The following is a 23132-nucleotide window of genomic DNA, read 5'->3' on the forward strand; positions in this document are numbered from 1 at the left end:
ATTCGGCGGCCGGGGTCCTTCTGCTCCGTGTCTTCGGGGCGCTTCGGCAGCGGGTCCTGGAGCGAGTGAAGGACCCGCCGCCGAAGTGCCCCAAAGACACGGAGCGGAAGGACCCCCCCACTGCCAAAATGCCTTAACTTTAAGCTGAAAATGTTGGCCTACAGACTTTGTCCATTTGCACTCCTGTGCAAATCTGTTCAACAATAGGCCATGTGTTCCTGATGCCCCCTTTTTCAATACCCAGAGTCAATTACTTTCTATCTCATTTGCATGCAATCCTAAAAGGCTTTGACATTTTTCAATAATAAATACAGAGTAATATTTTACATGTTTACAATAGATTTTGGCATAAACATATCACCACAGTTTAGATTCCTGCTAGTTGGAGGTGATCCAACTATTAGTTGTAAATTTTAGCATTTTTCATCAAATATAGTCTTCCATTATTCAGCCAGTTTTGCCCCAGTTTCCATGGTTATGGAAGGAAAAAATAGGTGATAATGGACTGATTGATGTGCTTTGAAGAAGTTTTGGTTTTGTTAGTTGTTTTAATTATGCTCTGGGTTAGAGTGCAAATTCAATGCTGGTTTTATACCCGGGGAAGGGTTTCTTGAAAGTAAATGAGATTGTTGGGATCACTGTTTTTTTAGTAAAAACAATGCGGAGTCCTTGTGGTACCTTAGAGACTAATAAATTTATTTGGGCATAAGCTTTTGTGGGCTAGAACCCACTTTATCAGATGCATGGAGTTGAAAATACAGGAGCAGGTATAAATACATAAAAAGATGGGAGTTGTCTTACCAAGTGTGAGGTCAGTCTAAGGCAACTCCAATCTTTTCATAGTGGTAGCCGTGTTAGTCTGTATCAGCAAAAAGAATGAGGCGTACTTGTGGCACCTTAGAGACTAACATTTATTAGTCTCTAAGGTGCCACAAGTACTCCTCGTTCTTTTTTTCCAATCTTTTCATGTATTTATACCTGCTCCTGTATTTTCCACTCCATGCATCTGATGAAGTGGGTTCTAGCCCATGAAAGCTTATGCCCAAATAAATTCCTTAGTCTCTAAGGTGCCACAGTGACTCCTCGTAGTTTTTGCTGATACAGTCTAACACGGCTACCACTCTGAAACCTGCTTTTTTTTTTTTTTTTTTTTTAAGTGATTTCGTATCAAACTCTCTCAATTCACACATAATAGCTTTCTAAGTACCAGGCTTGTGAACTCAACCTGCGATGTCCAAAGGAAGCTGCTTTCTTTCTGCCTTGTATGTTGTCAGTAAAAAAGGTCTAGTAATCAAAGTGTAGTTGATATTTTGGCTGATGTGTGAACAGGAAGAGAATCCATATTCTCTAGTAGTTGCATTACTCCTGTTAGCAGAAGTTTCTTGTGAGTAAGCATAATGAATTCAACACAAAGGGGAAAGATAAGAAAACAAAGATTCTATTTTTACCTAGTAACTCTTATGATTATTATAAATGGATAAAGTCTGCTTATCTTAAACCCAAGCTCCATTCTGCTCTCAAAGTGGAACAAACACGTTTATTTTACAGCATCAGAAACTTTGGCAAAGTCAGTGATTAAACATTTCCTTTTACTATTTATGTGTGGAGGTAATATTGATCGGTTTTCTTAAACTAATAGTTCTGGATCTTCCTTATATGTGGATTGGTATTTGAATGACTGCCACTGTTTGGTTTTTCCCCTCAGTTCTAATGTTATACAATGTGCCAGAAAGAACAGATCATTATAGATGAGCACAAGCAGCCTGTAGTCCTTAGTTTATAAAGGTGCAAGATGATGGTAAGATTACTGGCCTGATTCTGATATCACAACAGTTTTACACACTAACTTCACTGACTCAGTGGAGTCATTCCTGATATGAACCAGTGTGAGATCAGATTTACCCTAATGGTATGTCTACACAGCAATGTAAGCCTAAGGTTAGTGGGACTCAAGTCAGCTGGCCTATGTCAGGGAATCCTGGGCTTGAGCGTCTACACTGCATTTTAACCCTAGGTTAAGATTTTCTGACCCATGCTTGAACGTGGGGTTTGGCGTCCACACGGCAGTGCTCAGACCTGAGTCATAATAACCCTATTCCAGAGTGCCTAGCACTGCTCCCCGCCACATTCCATAGTGTCAGCACTGTAGCCCTATGAATGTGTTGCACTGTGAGAAAACTCTACTGCCCACCCTGTTTCCTAACTGTGACCATGCTATTGATGAGACTCAGGTGTCCATAAGGAGCACATGAGTACATGCATAATTAGCTCCTTTGGTAGCTGTCTCAGTACAATGACTGCAGTGTGAAAAGGCTTTATATTGAACTACCATCTAATCTGAGAATTGGGCTCCCCACCTCTAGGCTGAGTCACATTGGCAAGACAATGCCCATATGTACCTGTTCTGAGGATAATTAGGACATCAATCTCCAGGGTGGCAAACTATTAAAATGAAATGTTGCAATTGTTAATTTTTAAAATGAGATATTCAATGAAGGTGTTTTTGTTTGGTTTTTTATTTATTTTTGTCTGTTTTTTGACGTTTGACAAATTTAAGTTTCAGAGGCAACACAGAGAGAGAGAGAGCGCGCGCGCGAGCGCCTGGCGTCTGCGGAGCAATGAAGTGCATCTACAGGGCATGAGATGCAGTGTGCTCCAGGAATCCCGTATCCCTGCTCCCCTCCCCTGCACCCCACGAGGCAGAGATAAAGGATCCCTGGGAGGATGTGGGGAAATTTTGGGGCTGGCTCCCATTCACTGCCTCACAGTGCATGTTGCCCAGGCACCCCTCCACATGCAGCCCCAGGGAGATCGGGGTGGGTGAGCTGGGAGCAAGGGACAAACAGCGGAGCAGGACCAAGCATCTGCACACACATCACCAGGGAAGCAAATGGGAGCCAGCCCCAAAACCTTCCCCCAGCCTCCTGCAGTGGTGTCTCGGGCTCCTCCTTGCTGCTGCACAGAGCTTGCCTGGAGCAGGTAGCAAAGCTGACAGGCAGCTCCTGGCTGCTAGGATGTTGGGGGTCATCCCTCCCCTGGCTGTGCTGAGGAAAGCAGATGCTTGGTCCTGCTCTTAATGTTATGTCTTGTGCACAAAACATTTGCAAGCCACGTTAGTCATTAACAGAAATGGTTTCCTTGTGCAAATTGGGAAATACTTCTCAGCCAGAAGATTTTCAGGTATCATCTGGCTATAATAATTACCAGACAGCCCATACCACCCTGTGGTACAATGTGGTATTACAGTCTTTTAGTCTTTAGTAGTGAAAAATTTAATGACTTCTTGAAATGAACAATGGCTAAATATAGGGTTACCATACGTCCGGATTTTCCCGGACATGTCCGGCTTTTGGGGGCTCAAATCCCCGTCCGGGGGGAAATCCCCAAAAGCCGGGCATGTCCGGGAAAATCGGGAGGGAGGGCTGGGCCGGGGTCGCGGGGCCGGGCGCGCGGTGCCGGGCCGGGGCTGCGGGGTCGGGCCGGCGAGGGGGTGCGCTGGGCCGCGGGGCCGGGAGCCGGGCCGCCGGGGGGGTGCGCTGGGCCGCGGGGCCGGGAGCCGGGGGGTCGGGCTGGGAGCCGGGCCGCCGGGGGGGTGCGCTGGGCCGCGGGGTCGGGTCGCCGGGGGGGTGCGCTGGGCCGGGAGCCGGGCCGCCGGGGGGGTGCGCTGGGCCGCGGGGTCGGGCCGCCAGGGGGGTGCGCTGGGCCGCCGGGGCCGGGATCCGGGGGGTGCGCTGGGCCGCGGGGCCGGGAGCCGGGGGGTCGGGCCGGGAGCCGGGCCGCTGGGGGGGTGCGCTGGGCCGCGGGGCCGGGCCGCCGGGGGGGTGCGCTGGGCCGCCGGGGCCGGGATCCGGGGGGTGCGCTGGGCCGCCGGGCCGGGAGCCGGGGGGGATGCGCTGGGCCGCCGGGGGCCGGCCGGCAGTGCTGGGCGGGCCGGGGGTGGTCGGCCGGGGGCCAGGGCCGGCACCCCAGGGCCCGAGCCGACCCAGGCTGGAGCCGCCGGGGGGGCCAGCCTGGGCCGCACCTCCTCCCCCCACACTCCCCCTTACCTGCCCAGGCTTCCCGCGAATTAAATGTTCGCGGGAAGCAGGGGAGGGGGCGGAGACTTTGGGGAGGGGGCGGAGTTGGGGCGGGGGAGGGGGCGGGGCTGGGGGCGGGGCCAGGGCCCCGTGGAGTGTCCTCCTTTTGGAGGCACAAAATATGGTAACCCTAGCTAAATATTTTTCAGCAACGTCTCAACAATAAGCTGTGCGGCATTTTAAAACCCGAAAGATAGGATGGTCTTGTGGTTAAGGTACTGCACTGGGACTCAAAAGAGTCTTTTTCAAATCTTTGCTGAGCCACATAGGGTGACCAGATCACCCAAGACAAATATCGGGACGCGGGGGTGGGGGGGGGGGGGGGGGGGGGGGGCAAAAAAAAAACAAAAAAAACCCTTCCTCCGCAAGCGCTGGAGGGAGGCCTGGGAGACTCAGGGGAAGCGCGGGGCCGGGGTGAGTAAGAGTCCGGCCTGGTCCTGAGCAGGCAGGACTCAGTTGGGTGGTAGGGAGAGGAGGGGGCGGCCCGCGGGGCCAGGCGGCGGCTGTTCTCACCCCCGGGCAGCGGGACTCGGGAGCAGCCGCTGCTGCAGCTCCCACTGCCGCGGGGGCAGGAAGCGGCCATGGCGCTCGGCAGCTGCAGCTCTGGCGCCCCCGAACCCCCCGAGCCGGGGCCTGCTGCGGGGACCCAGCAGCGCGTACACTGGGCCCAGCCCCTGGCCAGTCGCATCTGGGCTGCTGCCCAGCTGGTGCTATCCCGCGGCGGCCCCGGAGTGGGGGCAGCAGGCCCCAGCCCCCCCGTCCCACAGGGGAACGAACGGGGTTGGGCGACCGATGCCTCCGCCCCGGGGCCGCCGCGCGATAGCACCAGCTGGGCAGCAGCCCAGACGCGCCTGGCCAGGGGCTGGGCCCAGCGTACGCGCTGCTGGGTCCCCGCAGCAGGCCCCGGCTCGAGGGGTTCGGAGGCGCCGCAGCCGCGGAGCGCCATGGCCGCTTCCTCCCCCGCGGCAGTGGGAGCTGCAGCAGCGGCTGCTCCCGAGTCCCGCTGCCCGGGGGTGAGAACAGCCGCCGCCTGGCCCCGCGGGCCGCCCCCTCCTCTCCCTACCACCCAACTGAGTCCTGCCTGCTCAGGACCAGGCCGGACTCTTACTCACCCCGGCCCCGCGCTTCCCCTGCGTCTCCCGGGCCTCCCTCCAGCGCTTGTGGAGGGAGGGGGAATGGTGAGCCCGGGGAAGAGGCAGGGATTCGGGGAGGGAGCCAATCGGGGGAGGAGGGGGCGGGGGCGGGGGGGGGGTGCGAGTACTTCCGGGCTCTAGGCTCTGGGGCATTTCCTTGTTTGTCCAGTGTCCCGACCGCATGTCGGTCGGGACGCGGAACAAACAAGGAAATATCGGGACAGTCCTGATAAAATCGGGACGTCTGGTCACCCTAGAGCCACAAACTTCCTTTATGACCTTGAGCGAGTCACTCAATCTTTCTGTGCTTCAGTTCCCTAGGTGCAAAATGGAGCTATTAATATTTCCTCTCTCTCATGTCTATTTAGATTGTAAGCTCTTTGGGGCAGGGGCTGTCTCTTGCTAAGTATTTGGATAGAATCTAACAAAAGGGAGCCCTGATTTTGTTTGGGACCTCTAGGTGTTACCGTAACACAGATAAATAAGATACAATCTCTACCATTAATTCTTTGTACTAAAACAGAATACCATAATAAAAATTAGAAGGCTATCTTACACATCATGTCATTGACTTTTAATCAACACTCCTCCGGGATTTCAATAGGTAGGTCTGATTTTAAAAGTAAATTATACTATGGCCTATTGTTTTTAGGGTGACCAGATGTCCCAATTTTATAGGGACAGTCCTGATTTTTGGGTCTTTTTCTTATATAGGCTCCTATTACCCCCTACCCCCTGTCCCGATTTTTCACACTTGCTGTCTGGTCACCCTAATTGTTTTTTAAAAAATAAGGAAGAGAAATAGCTTTCAATATCCTTTTCAGTTGAAGTAACATTGGCATTGTATACACCAAGTATATTGGATACTAATGCAGATTAACTAGTACTCCTTGAAGCAACACAGCGATGGTATGATTAAAGGAATAGCAGTTAGAAGGCTGTTAACAGCCTTCTGAGGTGGGAGGAGGCCACATGTGTCATGGTGCCTATTAAGCTCCCTGATGGAACTATATGAAGTAACAGGGCCATTTGTGTTTTTTTTTTTTTTTTTTTTTTTAAAGCACCTGTAATAGTTTGGTGCAGCATCTGATTCACAGGACTGACCTTTTTAAAACATCACTAATCTATAAATCAGACCCAGAATATTAGTCAGTGCTAAAACATTCACGTACCAAAGAAGAGATGCAAGAGGCCACTAAAAATTTACGACCAAGAAAAGTGTGTGAACCAGATAGCCTATCAACTTATCTAATCAGTTCCTAATATAACAAAATTAATGATCCATTATTTAATACTGCCTATCCAATTAAAGCCTTCAAGATTCTTAGAGTACATCTACATACACAGCAGGGTAAGCCCAGGTTTGAGCCTGGGCTCAAGCCTAACCCCCGTTGCATCTACACACACGTCGTATTAATCTAGGCATAAATGCTGGAACTAGGGGTGCTGAGAGCGCTGTTGCAATCCCTGGCTTGAAGTGGTTTCCATTATCGATAGGGTTTACAGTTTGGTTCAATGGCACCCCCACTATACAAATTGTTCCAGCACCTCTAAACCTAGGGCTCGAACCTAGACTCCCCAGATCAGGGGTGGCCAACCCGTGCCTCCGGAGCCGCACGCGGCTCTTCAGAGGTTAATATGCAGCTTCTGTCATAGGCACTGACTCTGAGGCTGGAGCTACAGATGATAACTTCTCAATGTGCTGAGGGGTACTCACTGCTCAACCCCCTGCTCTGCCCCAGGTCCTGCCACCACTCCACCCCTTCCCCCAAGACCCCTTCCCTTTCCCCCCAAACTTGCCATACCCTCGCTCCTCCCCCCTCCCCAGCGGAGCCTCCTGCGCACTGCAAAACAGCTGATTGCGGTGGGCGGGAGGCATGGGGAGGTAGGGGGAGGTGCTGATTGATGGGGCTGCTGGTGAGCGGAAGGCGCTGGGGGCAGAAGGGGGGTAATGGATGGGGAGCTGACATTACTGTGGCTCTTTGGCAATGTTCATTGGTAAATTGTGGCTCCTTCTCAGGCTCAGGTTGGCCACCCTGCCCCAGATCATGCAGAGCTGGAGGATCCGTTCCAGTGCTAAGTTGGGACCTAGGGTCTAAGCCCTATTGCTTTCCTGCATGTATGCAGCCCTGGCTTGACTCGGGTTCCAGAAGTTCTCCAGATGTATCCAAGAGTTCCTTGGGACACATTTCTTAGTCCTCGCTATGGCAACAATCTGTGCTGCAGTCTATTGCACTCTATTGCCAATGGCAGCAGCACAAATCAGTGTTAACCCTGGTCTGCTGAACACCCATCTGCAAGCAAACTATCAGAGAGTCTGCAGGATTTTCAATGGAGACTAATCAGAAGAAGCCTTTTGCAAAGAGAGATGTGCTTCATGATCACAAGAGCACAGCCAAATTTTGGTGCATGCTGCTAGGGTGCCCCTGCACATGTAGCCCCAGAGAGGGAAGGGAGGGACTGGGAGCGCAGGCCAGAGAGCAGAACTCCTGGCTTAGCTTGGCCTAGGGGTAGGATGTCATATTAGCTTGGCTTCGGGAGGATGATCCCGAACACCCAACTTGCATAAAAAGCCATTTAGAATTAAGAAAAATGTCAGTTTGGCTAAATCTTTCCTGTTGATGATTAAACCAAACATAACGTGTCTTGCAAATATTTTGTGCACAAGACACAACATTAAGAGCTTCACATATCATTAAGAGCTTGTTTATGCCAGTATGCCTGGCAGGAGTTGGATGTGTACTTCACATCCTCACCCATCCAGTTCCCCTGCCAGCCAGCCACACTGGCCACATAAACCTGCTCTGTGTGATACATGAAGCTCTTTTGTATAATTGACATCTAGAGGAAAAAAAGCATCGCCAAATCAAGCAGTTTGTTGTATGTATTAGTCCATGCATGGTTTATACAAACTGACTTGTCTTCCCAAGCTTTTTCAAACATGCAAGCATGTTTTTATGCTTTAAACTGTAACCGTTCCTTTTTTTTGTAGATACACATACAATTGTATAGCTCTCACATTGATTATCATATCTTGTGGATCTCAAACACTTACTGGTTTGTTTATTCCTACAAATATAACTACAAATATACATATGGCTTTATTTCTGGGTTCTTACTAGGGTGTTGACCAAAGAAATTGCTTTTCTGCCTACTTCTCAACAAAGGGTTAGTCTACACTGGCAACGTTTAAGCTTGTTTAGTCGCGTCATAGCTCTGGGAGAGGTCCCAGCGCTCTAAAAAACCCACCTCTACGAGGTTACATGTTACAACACTGAAAATAAAATCTTTTTTTTTTTTTTTTTAATTTAACACTATTATAAATTATGGAGGTGAAGCAGGCAGGAATGGATTCACTTTTTGTGGGCCAAACATATTTGTGGGCTCCCCTGGGGAATGAAGGGGTCAGGGGCAAGAGCACAGCAGGCAGGATGGATTTGATTTAAATCATGATTTAAATCACTAGTCAGGAAGACTCTATTTAATCATGGATTTCTACATAAAAGTGCATTCTTGTTGGTTGTTATAACCTTAATACATATTCTTCACAACTCAGAGCTAGATGTAGGTTTCATTTTTAGAAGATACACACTATATTTATTTTGAAAACTTTTCAGATGAGTTTTACAGCTATCTCAGAAAATTGTTTGGTTATTTCATTTACCAAAGGTAATTGAAGCAGATATATATGAAGTCACTGGGAGGTGAACTATCTCCAATTCAACAGGTTAATCATTAATATTTGGAGGATTTTCTTGCCAGGCTGTATTAGAAGGAGAACATCACCAGACAGACATTTAAATTGTTTTATTTAACTAAAAGTATTTATTAGTTAAGTATTCTGGATTTTTTCTTCAACAGCAAACATAATATTTTAACAAAAAAAGCATATGTCCCACCCTTCTCACATTTATCTCCTTGTCCAGATCTAGTCTGCCCCCAATAATCTTCTATTCATTGAACTTTTTGTAACTTTTCACTTTTAGAGAGAGGTAAGGGATTGACTCTGTGTACACACATTTGCAGAGGGACAATAGAGTTGAGGTGTGTTATTAAAAACATTTTTGCTGTTAACAAACATGTTGCCTCTGGAGAGACACATCCACAGTTTGAGAACTGCAAAACTAAGCATCTCTGATGATATCTTCTAGACTGAGCACTGAGTCCCATTGGGTAGATAGAAAGATTAACCTAAATAATCTATACCGAAGTTTATGGAACCCCATAAGATTGGGTCCCTAATCCATGAACTATTAGAATTCATTTACAAAACTTTTCTTAAACATTACATTAATACATTGTCTCATACTATAGAATTAGAATTTATAATCCCTATTCCATGATGAGCTATAATGTATCTTAATTAAAACTATCTTTAGATAGGTTTTTTCCTCAAGAAGTGTTTTATCCAAAAATTCCATTTTAAATTAAAAAAAAGATTTTTTTTTTAAATCATTGATTTTTATCCACCCTAACAGCGGGGCATGGTGGGGGGGCGAAGGATTGGTCCCCAGCTGGAGCGAGGCAGGGGCCAGGGGCAAGATGAGCACAGTGGGGCATGGGGGTAGGATTAGTCCCTGCTGACTGGAGCAAGGCAGGGGTTGGGGGCAAAAGCACAGCAGGGCGGGAGCTAGGGTTAGTCCCTGGAGCAAGGGATGAGCCGGGGGTAAACTGCAAGCACAGCAGGGATGGGGAGGGGGTAAGCAGGATCTCCATCCCTGCCCCTGCCCACATAGAGCAGGTACCTACCTTCTCCCTGGTTCTAGCCCATTCTCTTCATTTCTCTCTGCACTGAGCTGCCCCTCCTCCAGTGTGACAAAGTGGGACTGTTCTTAATGTTTTCTCTGAATACTGTGTGGGTGCCTCAGTTTCCCCTATGCATTTATTAAGTATCTAGGTGGTGGGATAAGGGTGTGTGATTGTTGCAGAACCCTAGGCAGGTGTGATGCTGTCTGCACAGAGAATGGCTGACAGGGGTGCAAGGTCTGGCCAGGAGTTAGGATAAGGGAGGGGGCTCAGGGTTGGGACAGGAGGTTGGGGATGTGGAGCGCTTACCTGGGGCAGCTCCTGTTTGGTGTGAGGGATGCAGGAGCTCCTGTTTGGTGCTCAGGGAGGAGATGGGGGGGGCATGGGGCGGGCATGGGGCTGGTGTGTGGGGGGGGCATGGGGTTGGGGGGGTGTGGGGGGTGAGGGGGTGCATGGGTCAGGGAAGGGGGCTGGGTGTGGGGGGGGGCAGGGGTCAGGGCAGGGGGCTGGGAGTGTGTGGGGGGGCTGCAGAGATCAGGGCAGAGGGCTGGGGGTGTGGGCTGGGGTCATGGGGTGCTCCCAGCCCCCTGCCCTGAGCAGCTCACGACGGGGAGCTGGAGGGGGTATGCCCAGTACTGAGCTGCAAAAATCTTAGGAACCAGTTCCCTACCGGTTCTTCGGGGGCGGGTCCTTCAGTGCCGTCGAAGACCCGGAGCGAGTATGGATGCCGCGCGGCCCGCTGGAGCTCGCAGCCCCACCCCCTTACCATGCTGCTCAAAGCGGCAGGAGCTGCGGAGCTGCCCAGGAGCAATCCAGAGCGCTGGCGCCGGGGCACGCTGAGGCTCTGCGAGAGGGGGGAAGGCGGGGGAGGGGCCGGGGGAGCCTCCCCAGCCGGGAGCTCAGGCGGGCCAGACAGGACAGTCGCGCAGGACGAATGTGGCCCACGGGCTGGTGTAACGACAGAAAAACCTCCCTCTCTCAATTGCTCACCCCTTTAACAACGGCTTCTAAACGGGCTTCTAAATTTAACAACCGGTTCACGCGAACCGGTGCAAACTGGCTCCAGCTCACCACTGGGTATGCCCCAATTCCACCCTCTTCTTCAAGGCCCCACCCCCACCTCTTCTCCACCTCCTCCTCTAGGTGGCAAGCATGCTGCAGCTCTGCTCCTCCCCCTCCCTTGCGCTGGCAAACAGCTGTTCGGTAGCAGGGAGTGGGAGAGGAGGGGAGGAGTGGGGCAGGAACACGACATAAAACCTAATCTGTGTGTTATCTAACATACTTATATGGCCCTCAATACTGTAGTATCTGATTTCTCACCAGCTAGACTAGTTATCTTCACAACACCCCTGTGAATGGGGAATCCCATCTGTAAAAGAGCTGAGGCATAAATAGTGTCTATATGCATTTTATGGCATCTAAACATCTAGTGGGACTTACAAAAGCACCTAAACAGATTAGTCATTCTTTAAAAATCCCAATAGAGTACCTTTGGAGACTTGCTCACAGTCACACAGGAAGTCTGTGGCAGTGCAGGCAACTGAACTCTGGTCTCCCAAATCCTAGGCTAACACCCACATTTCTAAATCATCCTTTCTTTCTTCATCAGTTTCTTACTTCATAACTGTATCTCGAATGTTTTTCTCAGCAGTTTTGCCCCAGTACTTAGATAACGCTCATCAGCCTACAGTTCCCTTGGATCGCCCTTAGATTTTTTTTTTCTAAGACAGGGTACAACACTGGCTACTTCTCACACTATTTATAATGACTTAACACATTTTTAGTAGCGCAGCTGCTTGAATCTTCCGTGTCCTCAATCTCTTGTCTAAACAGCACCTGGGTTCTTGTGACTCGCTGTAAAATGCTTTTTTGAGGTGGGGGATGGTGATAGTAAAACACTGTTGGAAAAAGCATCACTGAATAGCTCTGATCTATATTCATTGACTTCCATTGCAACGGAGATTTACAAAATCTTTCTCTTCATTAAAGAATACATAGAGTGATGGGTGACAGCAATTATTATGCTGGAAAGCATTGGAACATAGGACAATAGCAACACAATAGGTACAACTAAATCTCAATATTCTCTCTCAAACAGTTGAACGGATTTAATCTACTAAACAGAAAACAAAACAAATTCCTCTTTAGGATGAGCTCGAACATGTTATGTTTCATCCCAGCTAAACAGTTTTTAGGAACATCTGAGCAACTGGAAAAGAGGGGATCTCAGACTTAATTATAGTGTTGGCTACCATGAATGCTATATTCCACAAACACAGCATGAGAGAGAATCATATTAGAAATCTAAGATCCAAAAGTAGATATAAATTATAATCTATCATTTAGAAAAACATCTTCCATGAAAACCCTGGTAACTTTTACCAAGCTAAAATAATTTAGCCAGGATCAACAGGTACCATGATTGATAACAAAGTGATTCAGCACAGACAGCTAGGAGATTAACCCATTTTTAATTTGCTGAAAGATGTTCCATAGCCATCTGCATGCAAGAAACTGCAGACTAGACTTGCAGGCCCCAATGTGGATCTCCTTGATCTATGGACAGAGAGAAGATGTGAGAGATCATCCTGCACTTATTAATAAGGTAGATACTGTAAGCAATGCATTATGGACACTCAGCTATAGCAAGAGACACAGTGTGTGTCATTAAAAAGTCAATATTTCAGACAGACAAGCTGGATGTTGTAATGTCTTTTATTAGACAAACTTCTATTTGTGAGAAAGATAAGCGTTCCTGCTGACACAGAAGTCTTATTCAGCTCTGTGTCAGATCTAAAGTTCAACCACCTTGTCGCTCTAATATCCTGGGGCCAACATGCCTACAACATCACTGCATACAATATTTCAGTTATCTTAATTACCCCATTGTCTTCAAATACTTAGACAAAGAAACCACTGCCTCTCAGATGCTTCTCTGCAGTGTTGATTTTTAAATAGTGATATGTATCAGAGCGGTAGCCGTGTTAGTCTGAATCGGTAAAAAGCAACAGAGGGTCCTGTGGCACCTTTAAGACTAACAGAAGTATTGGGAGCATAAGCTTTCGTGGGTAATAACCTCACTTCTTCAGATGCAAGAAGTTCTTACCCACGAAAGCTTATGCTCCCAATACTTCTGTTAGTCTTAAAGGTGCCACAGGACCCTCTGTTGCTTTTTAAATAGTGATGACTCCTGTAATTTAGGCCAGAAGGTATACAGAACAAGGTACCAAGGGAGATTTGTACCTCTAGGAACCATCTCCAAACTTTGTTATAAAGAACATAGCCATGCAGAAGTAGGGTAGGGTGAAACTGTGTTCCTTGATGCATTATGACTGCTTTTGATTTCTCAGACTCACTTTTTGCAAAATTTCAAGGGCCCATTTACCCCCCGCCCCCAGCCCCGATCAACTTAAAATGTCATAGTATTGCATACTTGAAATTTCACATTGAAATACTAGGGGAAACATCTGTGGCATCATTTATTTATGTAAAAAGAAGCCAAGAAGGATAAAATAATACAAACACACACACACACTTGTATTATACAGAATTCACCAGGTCAGACAGGCACAGAAGCAGCCAGGGAGAAAAACACTCTGTTTCCACTACCAGATGTTACCCAGATCTCTGCCAGGTCTTGAGATGCTCAAGTTACCCATCCTGTTGTTGGGGTAAAGCAAAGGGTCAAGCATAGAGCACAGGCAGCTTCAAGGGGGACAGCTACCATATCCCTCCGCAGAATGGGAGCATGCTGTGGCCTAGGTGAGAGCGGTCTCTTGTCACCATAGGACTGCTGTCACTCAACATGAACAAGCAATGGAAGAATGCTAGACTGCATGGACCCAGTCCCTAAAACTTAATAGTATTTAACTGAATGATTATTAGCTGGTTACTCTTCTTTAAAGAATGGTGGTTTGAGGGAAGAAAAGCCAGGATGAGCTACAGGCATCAGCGGTCTGTAACATGATCTCTTGCTTGTTAAAGAACACGCACTTTCTTTACACAGATCTTTAGGCAAGAGCAATTACTGAAATGGGCAAATACATTTGGTCACAGGCTAGCAAGTTTAACCAAGTCAAAACTCCTGTGAATCAAATATTCTGCAGATACCTTAATCCTCACTTGTTTTATATGTTGGTTTAGAATTAGGAATAGAAGGGGAATCAGGCTAACTGGGGCTATGCAAATCTTGCTGGTTTTTGCGTGTGAGCTGAAATGGACTGAGTGTATTTTATACTGGTTTGCAGCCCTTTATTTTTGCTTGGAGTTCCAAGTTCATCTGCAGGATATAGGTTTTTTTTAAGTTTCACTAAAATTGCCCTCCAGACAAGCCCTTGGAACCTTGCTGATCACCCTCTCTCTAGTTTAGGTGTCTTCTGGGATAGAACTACAGTCTGCAACACCTTTCATTCCTCTACATATGTATGAGGGGAAGGGACATGTATAGTCTGACTTCTTTGGGGTGTCCCATAGATGCAATCTAGGGGGATTTCAGAGACCAGACTGAGGTTACGTTTTATGTAGGAGCCTTTTCTTCCTCATTGCTGCTGCTGTTGGGCTACCTGTCATCTGCAAGATGCCACAGGTGTTAAAGAGGAATAGGCTAATTTGCCATGCACTTCCTTGAAGACGAGTTGGAAAAGGGCTCTCCTAAAGGCACTAGGATGGTAGGGAGGGTTGGCAGTAACTCCCTGGCAAAAGAGTTAAAGTTAAGTGTGAGGACTGTGACCTGGTGTGGGAGGATAAGAAGAAGGTAATGAGATTTCAGGTCTAGGTAGATTTTGCAAACATTTGAAGACTAACTGCTAGCCCAGGTTCACAAACCAATTTCTAATATAAACCCAATTTATGGAGGTTTCACACCTCTCTAGTCCCAATCTAGAAAAGCTGCAGCAGCGTTAAACATTCCCTCTGTTCTCACTGGCTATTTATATCCTTATCTTTCATGAGAAAGGAGGAAAGGGATGTGCTTCATAATATTGCAGTGATGATGCATGCTGATGAGAATAAGACAATATTTGTTGCAAGCATAGGTAGTCTAGATTCCACACCTCTGATCTAAACATTTTTTCAGTACAAAGCTACTTGCTGGTATTTTAGTGGTACACAATGATTGTTGGATTTGAGTACTTCAACACCAACCATCTTTAAATCTGTATTCTTTTAAAAGTCTTTTTGCTTACCCTAAGAAATGAAAACAAATACAATAAAATTCAACATCTAAGGTTTGTTATTTTTTCTACTAACATAGTATACATTATAACAGAGATACGAAACATATTCCAAGGCTGATCAGACTAATGTCTTGTAGACATGGATATTCAAGTATGAAAGTATTTGAAGTGTCTAACCCAGTTCATGCCATATCAAGGATAAAAACATTTAAATAAATCCTATTATGTCAACTATAGTAATAATGAGCAACTACAGGTGTAATAAAGCTTAAGGCTAACCTTTTCAAACCAAGCTGCTGAAAGTTAAACTAAATTCATGCTTGGGCTCGTAAATAAAAGTGGTCTTCTCTTCAGAGGTGCTGAACACCTGCAGCTTGTACTGACTTCAGTGAGAACTGCAAAGGCTCAGAACTTGAGCTAGCTGGGAAAATGGGGAGTGTTTTCCCCCAATGGAAAATGTTGATTAAATGAGATTTGTTTTTCTTACAACATTTCCATAGAAAAACTAGTATTTCTGATGAAAACTGAAATATTTTGGTTTGGAAATACCAATGCTGTGCCTCATGCTCCCATTCTCAGTAAGTCAAGCTCCCTGGTTGGACTACATTTCCCATGATGCACCACATTGTTCTAGGTGAGAAGAGGCAGTCCATCATGGGGGTAGAACAGCAGTTCTCAAACTTTAGCAACGCGAGGACCACCATTTTGATTTAAAAATTTCCAGGGACCCCCAAACCCCCACCCCCACTCAGCGCTTGCCCCACCCATTCTGCAAGGCCCCACCCCCAGCTCACTCCATCTCCCCCCCCCGCCCCGTTGCTCACTTTCCCCCCACCCTCACTCACTCTCACCAGGCTGGGGCAGGAGGTTGGGGTACAGGAGGAGGTGCAGGCTCTGGGAGGTAGTTTGGGTGTGGGAAGGGGTGCGGGCTCTGGCTGGGTGGGGCTTACCTTGGGTGGTTCTCGAAAGTGACTGGCGCATCCCTCTGGCAGTGGCTCCTAGGTGGGGGGGCCAGGCAGCTCCATGCACTGCCCCTGTCTGCAGGCCTTGCCCCCCCTCCCAGCTCACATTGGCCGCAGTTCCCAGCCAATGGGAGCTGAGAAGTTGGCTCTCAGGGCAGAGGCAGTGCACAAAGACCCCCAGACCCTCCACCCTAGGGGCCGCAGGGACATGCCAGCCATTTTCAGGAGCGGCATAGAGCCAGGGCATGTAGGGAGCCTGCCTTAGTCCCGCTGCGCCGCCCCATCTCCTGAGCATGCTCCATCCCTGCTCCTTCCCCTCCCTCCCAGTGCCTCCTGCAGACCTGGGAACAGCTGGGGAGGAGGAGGAGTTGATCAGCGGGGCCCGCAGACTCCCAGGAGTGCCCTTGGGCACCCCGAGGGATCCATGGACCCCAGTTTGAGAAACACTGGTGTAGAACGTCATTAGGGTTACCATACGTCCGGATTTTCCCGGACATGTCTGGCTTTTTGGGCATCAAATCCCCGTCTGGGGGGAAATCCCAAAAAGCCGTACATGTCCGGGAAAATAGGGAAGGGGCGGGCGCCGCTGGGTGCTGGGCTGGGGCCGGCGGTGCTGGGCCGGCGGTGCTGGGCCGGGGTGCTGGGCTGGGGCCGGCACCCCAGGAGCTGAGCCAGGCTGGAGACGCTGGGGCCAGCTGCCGGAGGGAGCCGCTCGGTTGGGGGGGCCAGACTGGGCCGCGCCTCTTCCCCCAGCTTACCTGCTGCCTGCTTCAGGCTTCCCGCGAATCAAATGTTCGTGGGAAGCAGGGGAGGGGGCGGAGACTTTGGGGAAGGGGTGGAGTTGGGGCGGGGGGGGGGCATGGGCAGGGCCGGGGGCCCGTGGAGTGTCCTCTTTTTGGACACTCAAAATATGGTAACCCTAAACGTCATGGGAGATTAAGCCTAGCTGGGGAGTTCAGCCCATAAAGGCAAATAGGAGCAGGAGGTGCTTGAACTACAACTCCCATGATGTACTACAGCAGCATTTCACATTCAAAATATTTTGGTTTTCTGCTAAAAACTTCTCACTTTTCGAACATTCAGGTTTTTCAATGAAAAAAAAACACTGTTTTCTTGCGGAAAGCAGATACTTTTCATGAAAATTAATGTAGTCAATAATCCAATTTGCCATCCAAAAAAACAGTTGTTATGGAAAATTTGACCCTTCCTACGCAGACTCTGAAATCAGGTCACTTTATTCTCATCTTTATTGAAGTCAGTACAACAACACTGATTTATGCTGCCTGCAAATCTGGCCCCTAGGTTTGAAAATTATGGCCTTTACCTCTAGCTGCTCAGTAACCACCCCCACTGCTATAAAATATACTCAGAATAATATGCATTAGGCCCTGTGTTGTCCTGAAGTAGGGATCTCAATGCACAATCCCTCTTTTTGCTTCACTCCTCTTTGATGCAGTTTAGTGATCATTCCAAATTTATGAAACTAAACAGTACATGAGCCATAAACCCATCCTAGATTTTGCCTGTGTTTTGGTACATTGGTACATATATAGCAAAATAATGGTGGACAATGTACTAACTCAAGATGCTTTAGTTAACATAAAAGAATGTCTAAAACTACTTCAGTAGTATTACTAAATGGTTAACAGCATTCTCATAATTCTTGTTGTGACACTATAGCAATAAGTGCTCTGTTGTAACACTGATTTTTCAAACTGACTTTAAAATATTAGAACATATATTGTAAGAATTGTAGAGAAAAGAGCAATATCAATTAGTGCTAATCCTTTCTAAAATACATTTTAAGTTTAACCATTTAAATTCAAAGTAGCAACAAGACCAAATTCCTGGTGTGACTGATAAGTCTTAAACCCTCTTAAACTCTCCAGTAGCTATCCACACTCACTCCCTTAAGCCATTGATAGGTTAAGTGGTACATAGGTGATGTGTTGTTTTGCAGGCAGGAAATGGTCTCTAAGTAAAGTGTAAAATGGGTCAGCCCACAGGACTGTTCTGTGATCTCTTCTAGAAAACCACAATCTTTGAACAGGAAAATCCTAGTGAGTGCTATACTGAGGACGCTGTGGGTGAGGCTACAACTGTCTCCACACCTCAAAACAAGAAGCATTGAGAAAAACAGATAAGAATCCTGCAACTGAATGTTTTCTTCAAAACTCTTGGAACTCATTTTTAATATAAAGCATTTTCTTAAATGCTTTTTTGTCCCCAACTCTGGTGGGCCTTGGAAATTCTCTCTGAATTCAATGTGATTTCTTCCATAATCAATAGATAATTCTAATGTAGTAGAATTATACAACAGTTTCATTTAATGTCTTTTTTTTTTTTATAAAAGAGTATCCAAATGAAATTTTTGCAAAATGGGGTATTCAAACATGAAAATAATCCAATAATGCAAATGCAAAGTGATGTTGGAAACACATGAGGTGTTCCTATACCAAAAATATTTAAACACTTTTAACAGATCCTTTTATTCCTCCTGTTAGGGCTTGAAATATTACCAGACACCTACTAAGTAGAAGCTGATATGAAAGATAGGGGCAGGGTTACCAGTGAGGTAGGGGCAATGGTTCAAGCATCTTGGCTGCTGATCAAAACTTTACAAATCAACAGCAGTGGGAAACTGACATTCTTGTCAGTTTCACTCCTTCCAAGGTTCTAAATTTCAAGGGTCATACTGCTGGATGCTGTGTCATTTTCACTCTCCTGCTTGGGAAATCTATGAGCAGTGGAGAAGCCTTAAAATGTTTGTAGACTCAGGAAGACAACTCTGTATTAGTAATATTCTGTTCACATTTGGAAGCTCATCTTTGCTTGGAATACATATATAATAAAAGCTTGCATTCTGCATAAACTGATGGTATGTGCCCTTTCACTGACAAGGAAAGCTTCCCTCTCACTGGTTGTAATTAGACAAGTACATTTTTCAAGCTAACAATTTTCTTTGACCTAGAAGTGATTCTGATAGGTTCCATTCCCTCTCTTTGGCCATTCTTCCTCCACCCACTTCAGCAGCACTTTCACAACATCAATTCTTTGATATAATTTACACAGATCAATCAATTGTTCCACAGTCCTATCACTGTTCCGCAACAAAAATTCCAACGTAGGGCTTTGTTGTTTCTGTTCCAGGAAACACAATTCATCATAGGTCATTCCCCATTTGCTTGCAAAATTTCTCCAGTTTTTTACTGTAGGGTGGCATGGATCCAGCTTTATCCTCATTGTGTACAACAAGTCCTCGTCATTGAGCAAGTCGCTGATGGTTGGAGCACGACACAAACATAAGGAGCAGGTGCCATTTTCTTTGCAGGAGCTCCTCATATCTACAATTATAAACAGTACATTGAAAGGTTAGAATCTGTTCTATTTTCCATGGCTTCTTTTTATGGCACAAACCCTCAGGCACTGCTGAAGAATATCATGTTGTTAGAACTATTTCTGAAATAATAATGGGGATTTAAAGTGTCTTTCCGTATTGAATTAAACTACTTTTAATTTTTATGTTTTTCTTTACTGTAAACTGAAGATAAAACCAAAGAACAATAATTTTTAAAATATACACATTCATTTATAACAAGGGTGTTAAACTGATTCCACTTTTCACTATGATGTGTGGGCTGGGCTACATGGCCTGAAGAAATCCCTTCGCTTTATGGAAATTGCCATAACTTTCAATTGCACAGCCAGCAATGCTATGCAGAAAGGATCTCTGTTAACATCTCATATAGATAAAGGTTACAATTATGTTGGTAGATGTCACAGCCTGGCTTAGTGCATCCAAAATGCCATCTTTATAATAGTGCCGACTTAAGAAAATATTTGACAGTCTTCTTTTAGTAAAGATTCTCTCTGCTAATGGACACACACAAAGCAAATGCCTAATATTTCCAATGATACAAAAGTGTACCTTTCTGTTGTGAAGGGAGATTATTTCAAATATATGTAACAGGCAAATGCTTAAAGAAGTATTCACTTTGAATGGTATTCCTATTTTCCTCATACAAATATAGAGCTGGCTGAAGCTCAATGAATTACTTTCTGGATATGAAAATATGGTGGTGAAATATTCTTTATCATATGACATCGGAGATTGCCATTTAAAAGTCTTCCAGAAAGAATCAAAAGGGTCCTAGAGAGATACTAAAAATGTAACTTCTATTAGTTAGCATAGAAGAAGGCAAAAGCCAGCATTAGTAATATCGACCTGCAAATACTTTTTATTAGGCCTTACTCCATCAATCAGGCCTATTGTGTGAAAGTATTCTAGACACTTCTTCACCAGTTAGACTTTTGGGGGTAAATGGGTAAACCTTTATCTTTGCCATGTAATGGATGAAGAAAGAGAAAAGTCCACAATGGTCAAACTGACACAACAGCAGAAAAGTGCATAATGTGCACAGCTTATAACCACTTGACCTTTTAAAACTTCTGTTTACCATACAAGTTTGAAAGAGGAATATAAAACCAACCATATTCAAATTAAGTCTGGAAAAAAGGATGCTGTAAGAGGAAGTATTAATCAAAAGACTGATGGAAATAGTGAGTACACAATATCAAGGATTGGTTTAGTTACAATTAGAATAGGAGACGTGAATGGTTTCTAACTATAAAAGGGCAAATCATGTATTCAAAACGCCTACTCTCATAGATAAACATAGAAAAGAATTAACAAGTGTGTTAAGGAAGTCCCCAGAGCTGATCTGTGTCTGTGTCATTCTGCAGTTGGGTATGGCCCTGCCTGTGTGTACTGGAGGAGGCTTAATAGCCTGGCTCAGCCAGACAGGTCAAAAGGTGCCCAGGCTGGCAGAACAGGCAGGCTTAGTGATATCTCAGCACATCGGGTGGCACCTTAAGGGGTCCAATATGTCACAGTGTGCAACAACACAGTTTTATGAGAATACATAGTCTCCCATGGAGGGGATGCACAAACTCTTATGACATACAATCACAGAAATGTAGGGCTGGAAGGGAACTGGAGTGGGGGAGGGATAGCTCAGTGGTTTGAGCACTGGTCTACTAAATCCCAGGTTGTGAGTTCAATCCTTGAGGGGGCCATTTGGGGATCTGAGGCAAAAATCTGTCTGGGGATTGGTCCTGCTTTGAGCAGGGGGTTGGACTAGATGACCTCCTGAGGTCCCTTCCAACCCTGACATTCTATGATCAAGTGCAGCCCCTTGTGCTGAGGCAGGACTAAGTGAACCTAGACTATCTCTGACAGGTGTCCTTTAGTCTGGGATGGGCGACAGGGAATAGATCACTTGATGATTACCTGTTCTGTTCATTCCCTCCGGGGCACCTGGCACTGGCCACTGTCAGCAGACAGGATACTGGGATAGATGGACCATTGGTCTGACGCAGTATGGCCATTCTTATGTCTGTCAAACCTTTTTTTAAGAACCTCCAATGATGGAGATGCCACAACCTCTCTTGGAAGCTTATCCCAGAACTTAACTACCGTTACACTACAACTTTTTTCTTAAGAGCTAACCTAAATCTCCCTTGCTGAATATTAAGCCCATTACTTCTTGTCCTACCTTGAGTTGACATGGAGAACAATTGATCACTATCCTTTTGATAACAGCCCATACCACATTTGAAGATTGCAATCAGGCCCCCTCAGTCTTCTTTGCTCAAGACTAAACATGGCCAGTTTTTTTTAACGTTTCCTCATAGGTCAGGTTTTCTAAATCTTTTATCAATTTTGTTGCTGTCTTCTGGACTCTCTCTAATTTATTTAAATCTTTCCTAAAGTGCAGTGCTCAGAATTGGTCACAGTACTCCAGCTGAAGCCTCACTAGTGCTGAGTAGAGGGAGACATCTCTGGTTTCAGGCACTCCATAAGGCCTTGCAGGGTTTTTTTAAAGCTAAATATAAAGATATATAAGTAATACTGCTGTCCTTGTGATGAAGTCAATGGGCCAAATCCTGCTCACTTTTTACTCAGGTATGAGCAAAGCTAACTCCATTTGACCTAATTGAAGTTCTGGCTGTGGAGAGAATGCATTATTGGCCCCTAACATAATTTCATCTCATTCTGCTGTGTGTGCTCAGTGAGGTGAATTGCTCTTGTCAATTTCATTTTGATAAAGTTTGTAGCTATCTATAAATCAAATAAACTTCTGGCACTATACCTTGCATGGAATATTAAAAGCAAAAGAGAGAAGTTTCATATATTCTGGGTCCCCAAGCCTTTCTAGGTAATTGTAAACATCATCCTCACCAAGACTTTTCTGAAGAAAATCTATCAGAAAATAACTGCATACATATATGGTAAAACCAATAAATTACCTGAAAGTGATTCTCCAGTATTGTTTTGACTATCACTCTCTTCTGGCTACAAACAAAAAGTAACCTTGAATTAAAATCACGTATTCAAATAACACGCAATAACTTTATTGATCTAGTTTACCAAGTGGAGAGTCAGTTTAGAAAGATACTGATGTAACTGATTAACTGAACAGAAAATACTTTTTGTGTGTGTCTGTTTCCTGACAATTTGCAAATTTTTTATGCACCATATTTACATTTTGACTCATCCTATGATCATAGAATCATAGAAGATCAGGGTTGGAAGAGACCTCAAGAGGTCATCTAGTCCAACCCCCTGCTCAAAGCAGGACCAACCCCAACTAAATCATCCCAGCCAGGGCTTTGTCAAGTTGGGCCTTAAAAGCATCTAAGGATGGAGATTCCACCACCTCCCTAGGTAACCCATTCCAGGGCTTCACCACCCTCCTAGTGAAATAGTGTTTCTTAATATCCAACCTACACCTCCCCCACTGCAACTTGAGACCACTGCTTCTTGTTCTGTCATCTGCCGCCACGGAGAACAGTCTGGATCCATCCTCTTTGGGAACCCACCTTCAGGTAGTTGAAGGCTGCTATCAAATCCCCCCTCACTTTTCTCTTCTGCAGACTAAATAATCCCAGTTCCTTCAGGCTCTCAACGTAAGTCATGTGCCCCTGCCCTCTAATCATTTCCGTTGCCCTCTGCTGGACTCTCTCCAATTTGTCCACATC

At 46.1% G+C, this 23132-nt stretch overlaps 1 protein-coding gene across 2 annotated transcripts in view; it reads right to left on the minus strand.

Moving 5' to 3' along the window:
- Window positions 1-17010: 17010 nt before the first annotated feature.
- Window positions 17011-23132, minus strand: part of EDARADD (EDAR associated via death domain) — a 34831-nt gene continuing 28709 nt past the window's right edge. For both annotated transcript variants that reach the window (XM_054022838.1, XM_054022837.1), the window contains exons 5-6: window positions 22401-22446; window positions 17011-19435 (exon numbers count right to left, since the gene is read on the minus strand). In XM_054022838.1, coding sequence (XP_053878813.1) covers window positions 19059-19435; window positions 22401-22446 — 423 coding nt within the window. In that variant the 3' untranslated portion in view covers window positions 17011-19058. The remainder of the gene's footprint in view (window positions 19436-22400; window positions 22447-23132) is intronic.

Source organism: Malaclemys terrapin, chromosome 3 (assembly GCF_027887155.1).
Source record: "Malaclemys terrapin pileata isolate rMalTer1 chromosome 3, rMalTer1.hap1, whole genome shotgun sequence".
NCBI classification, from domain to species: Eukaryota; Metazoa; Chordata; order Testudines; family Emydidae; genus Malaclemys; species Malaclemys terrapin.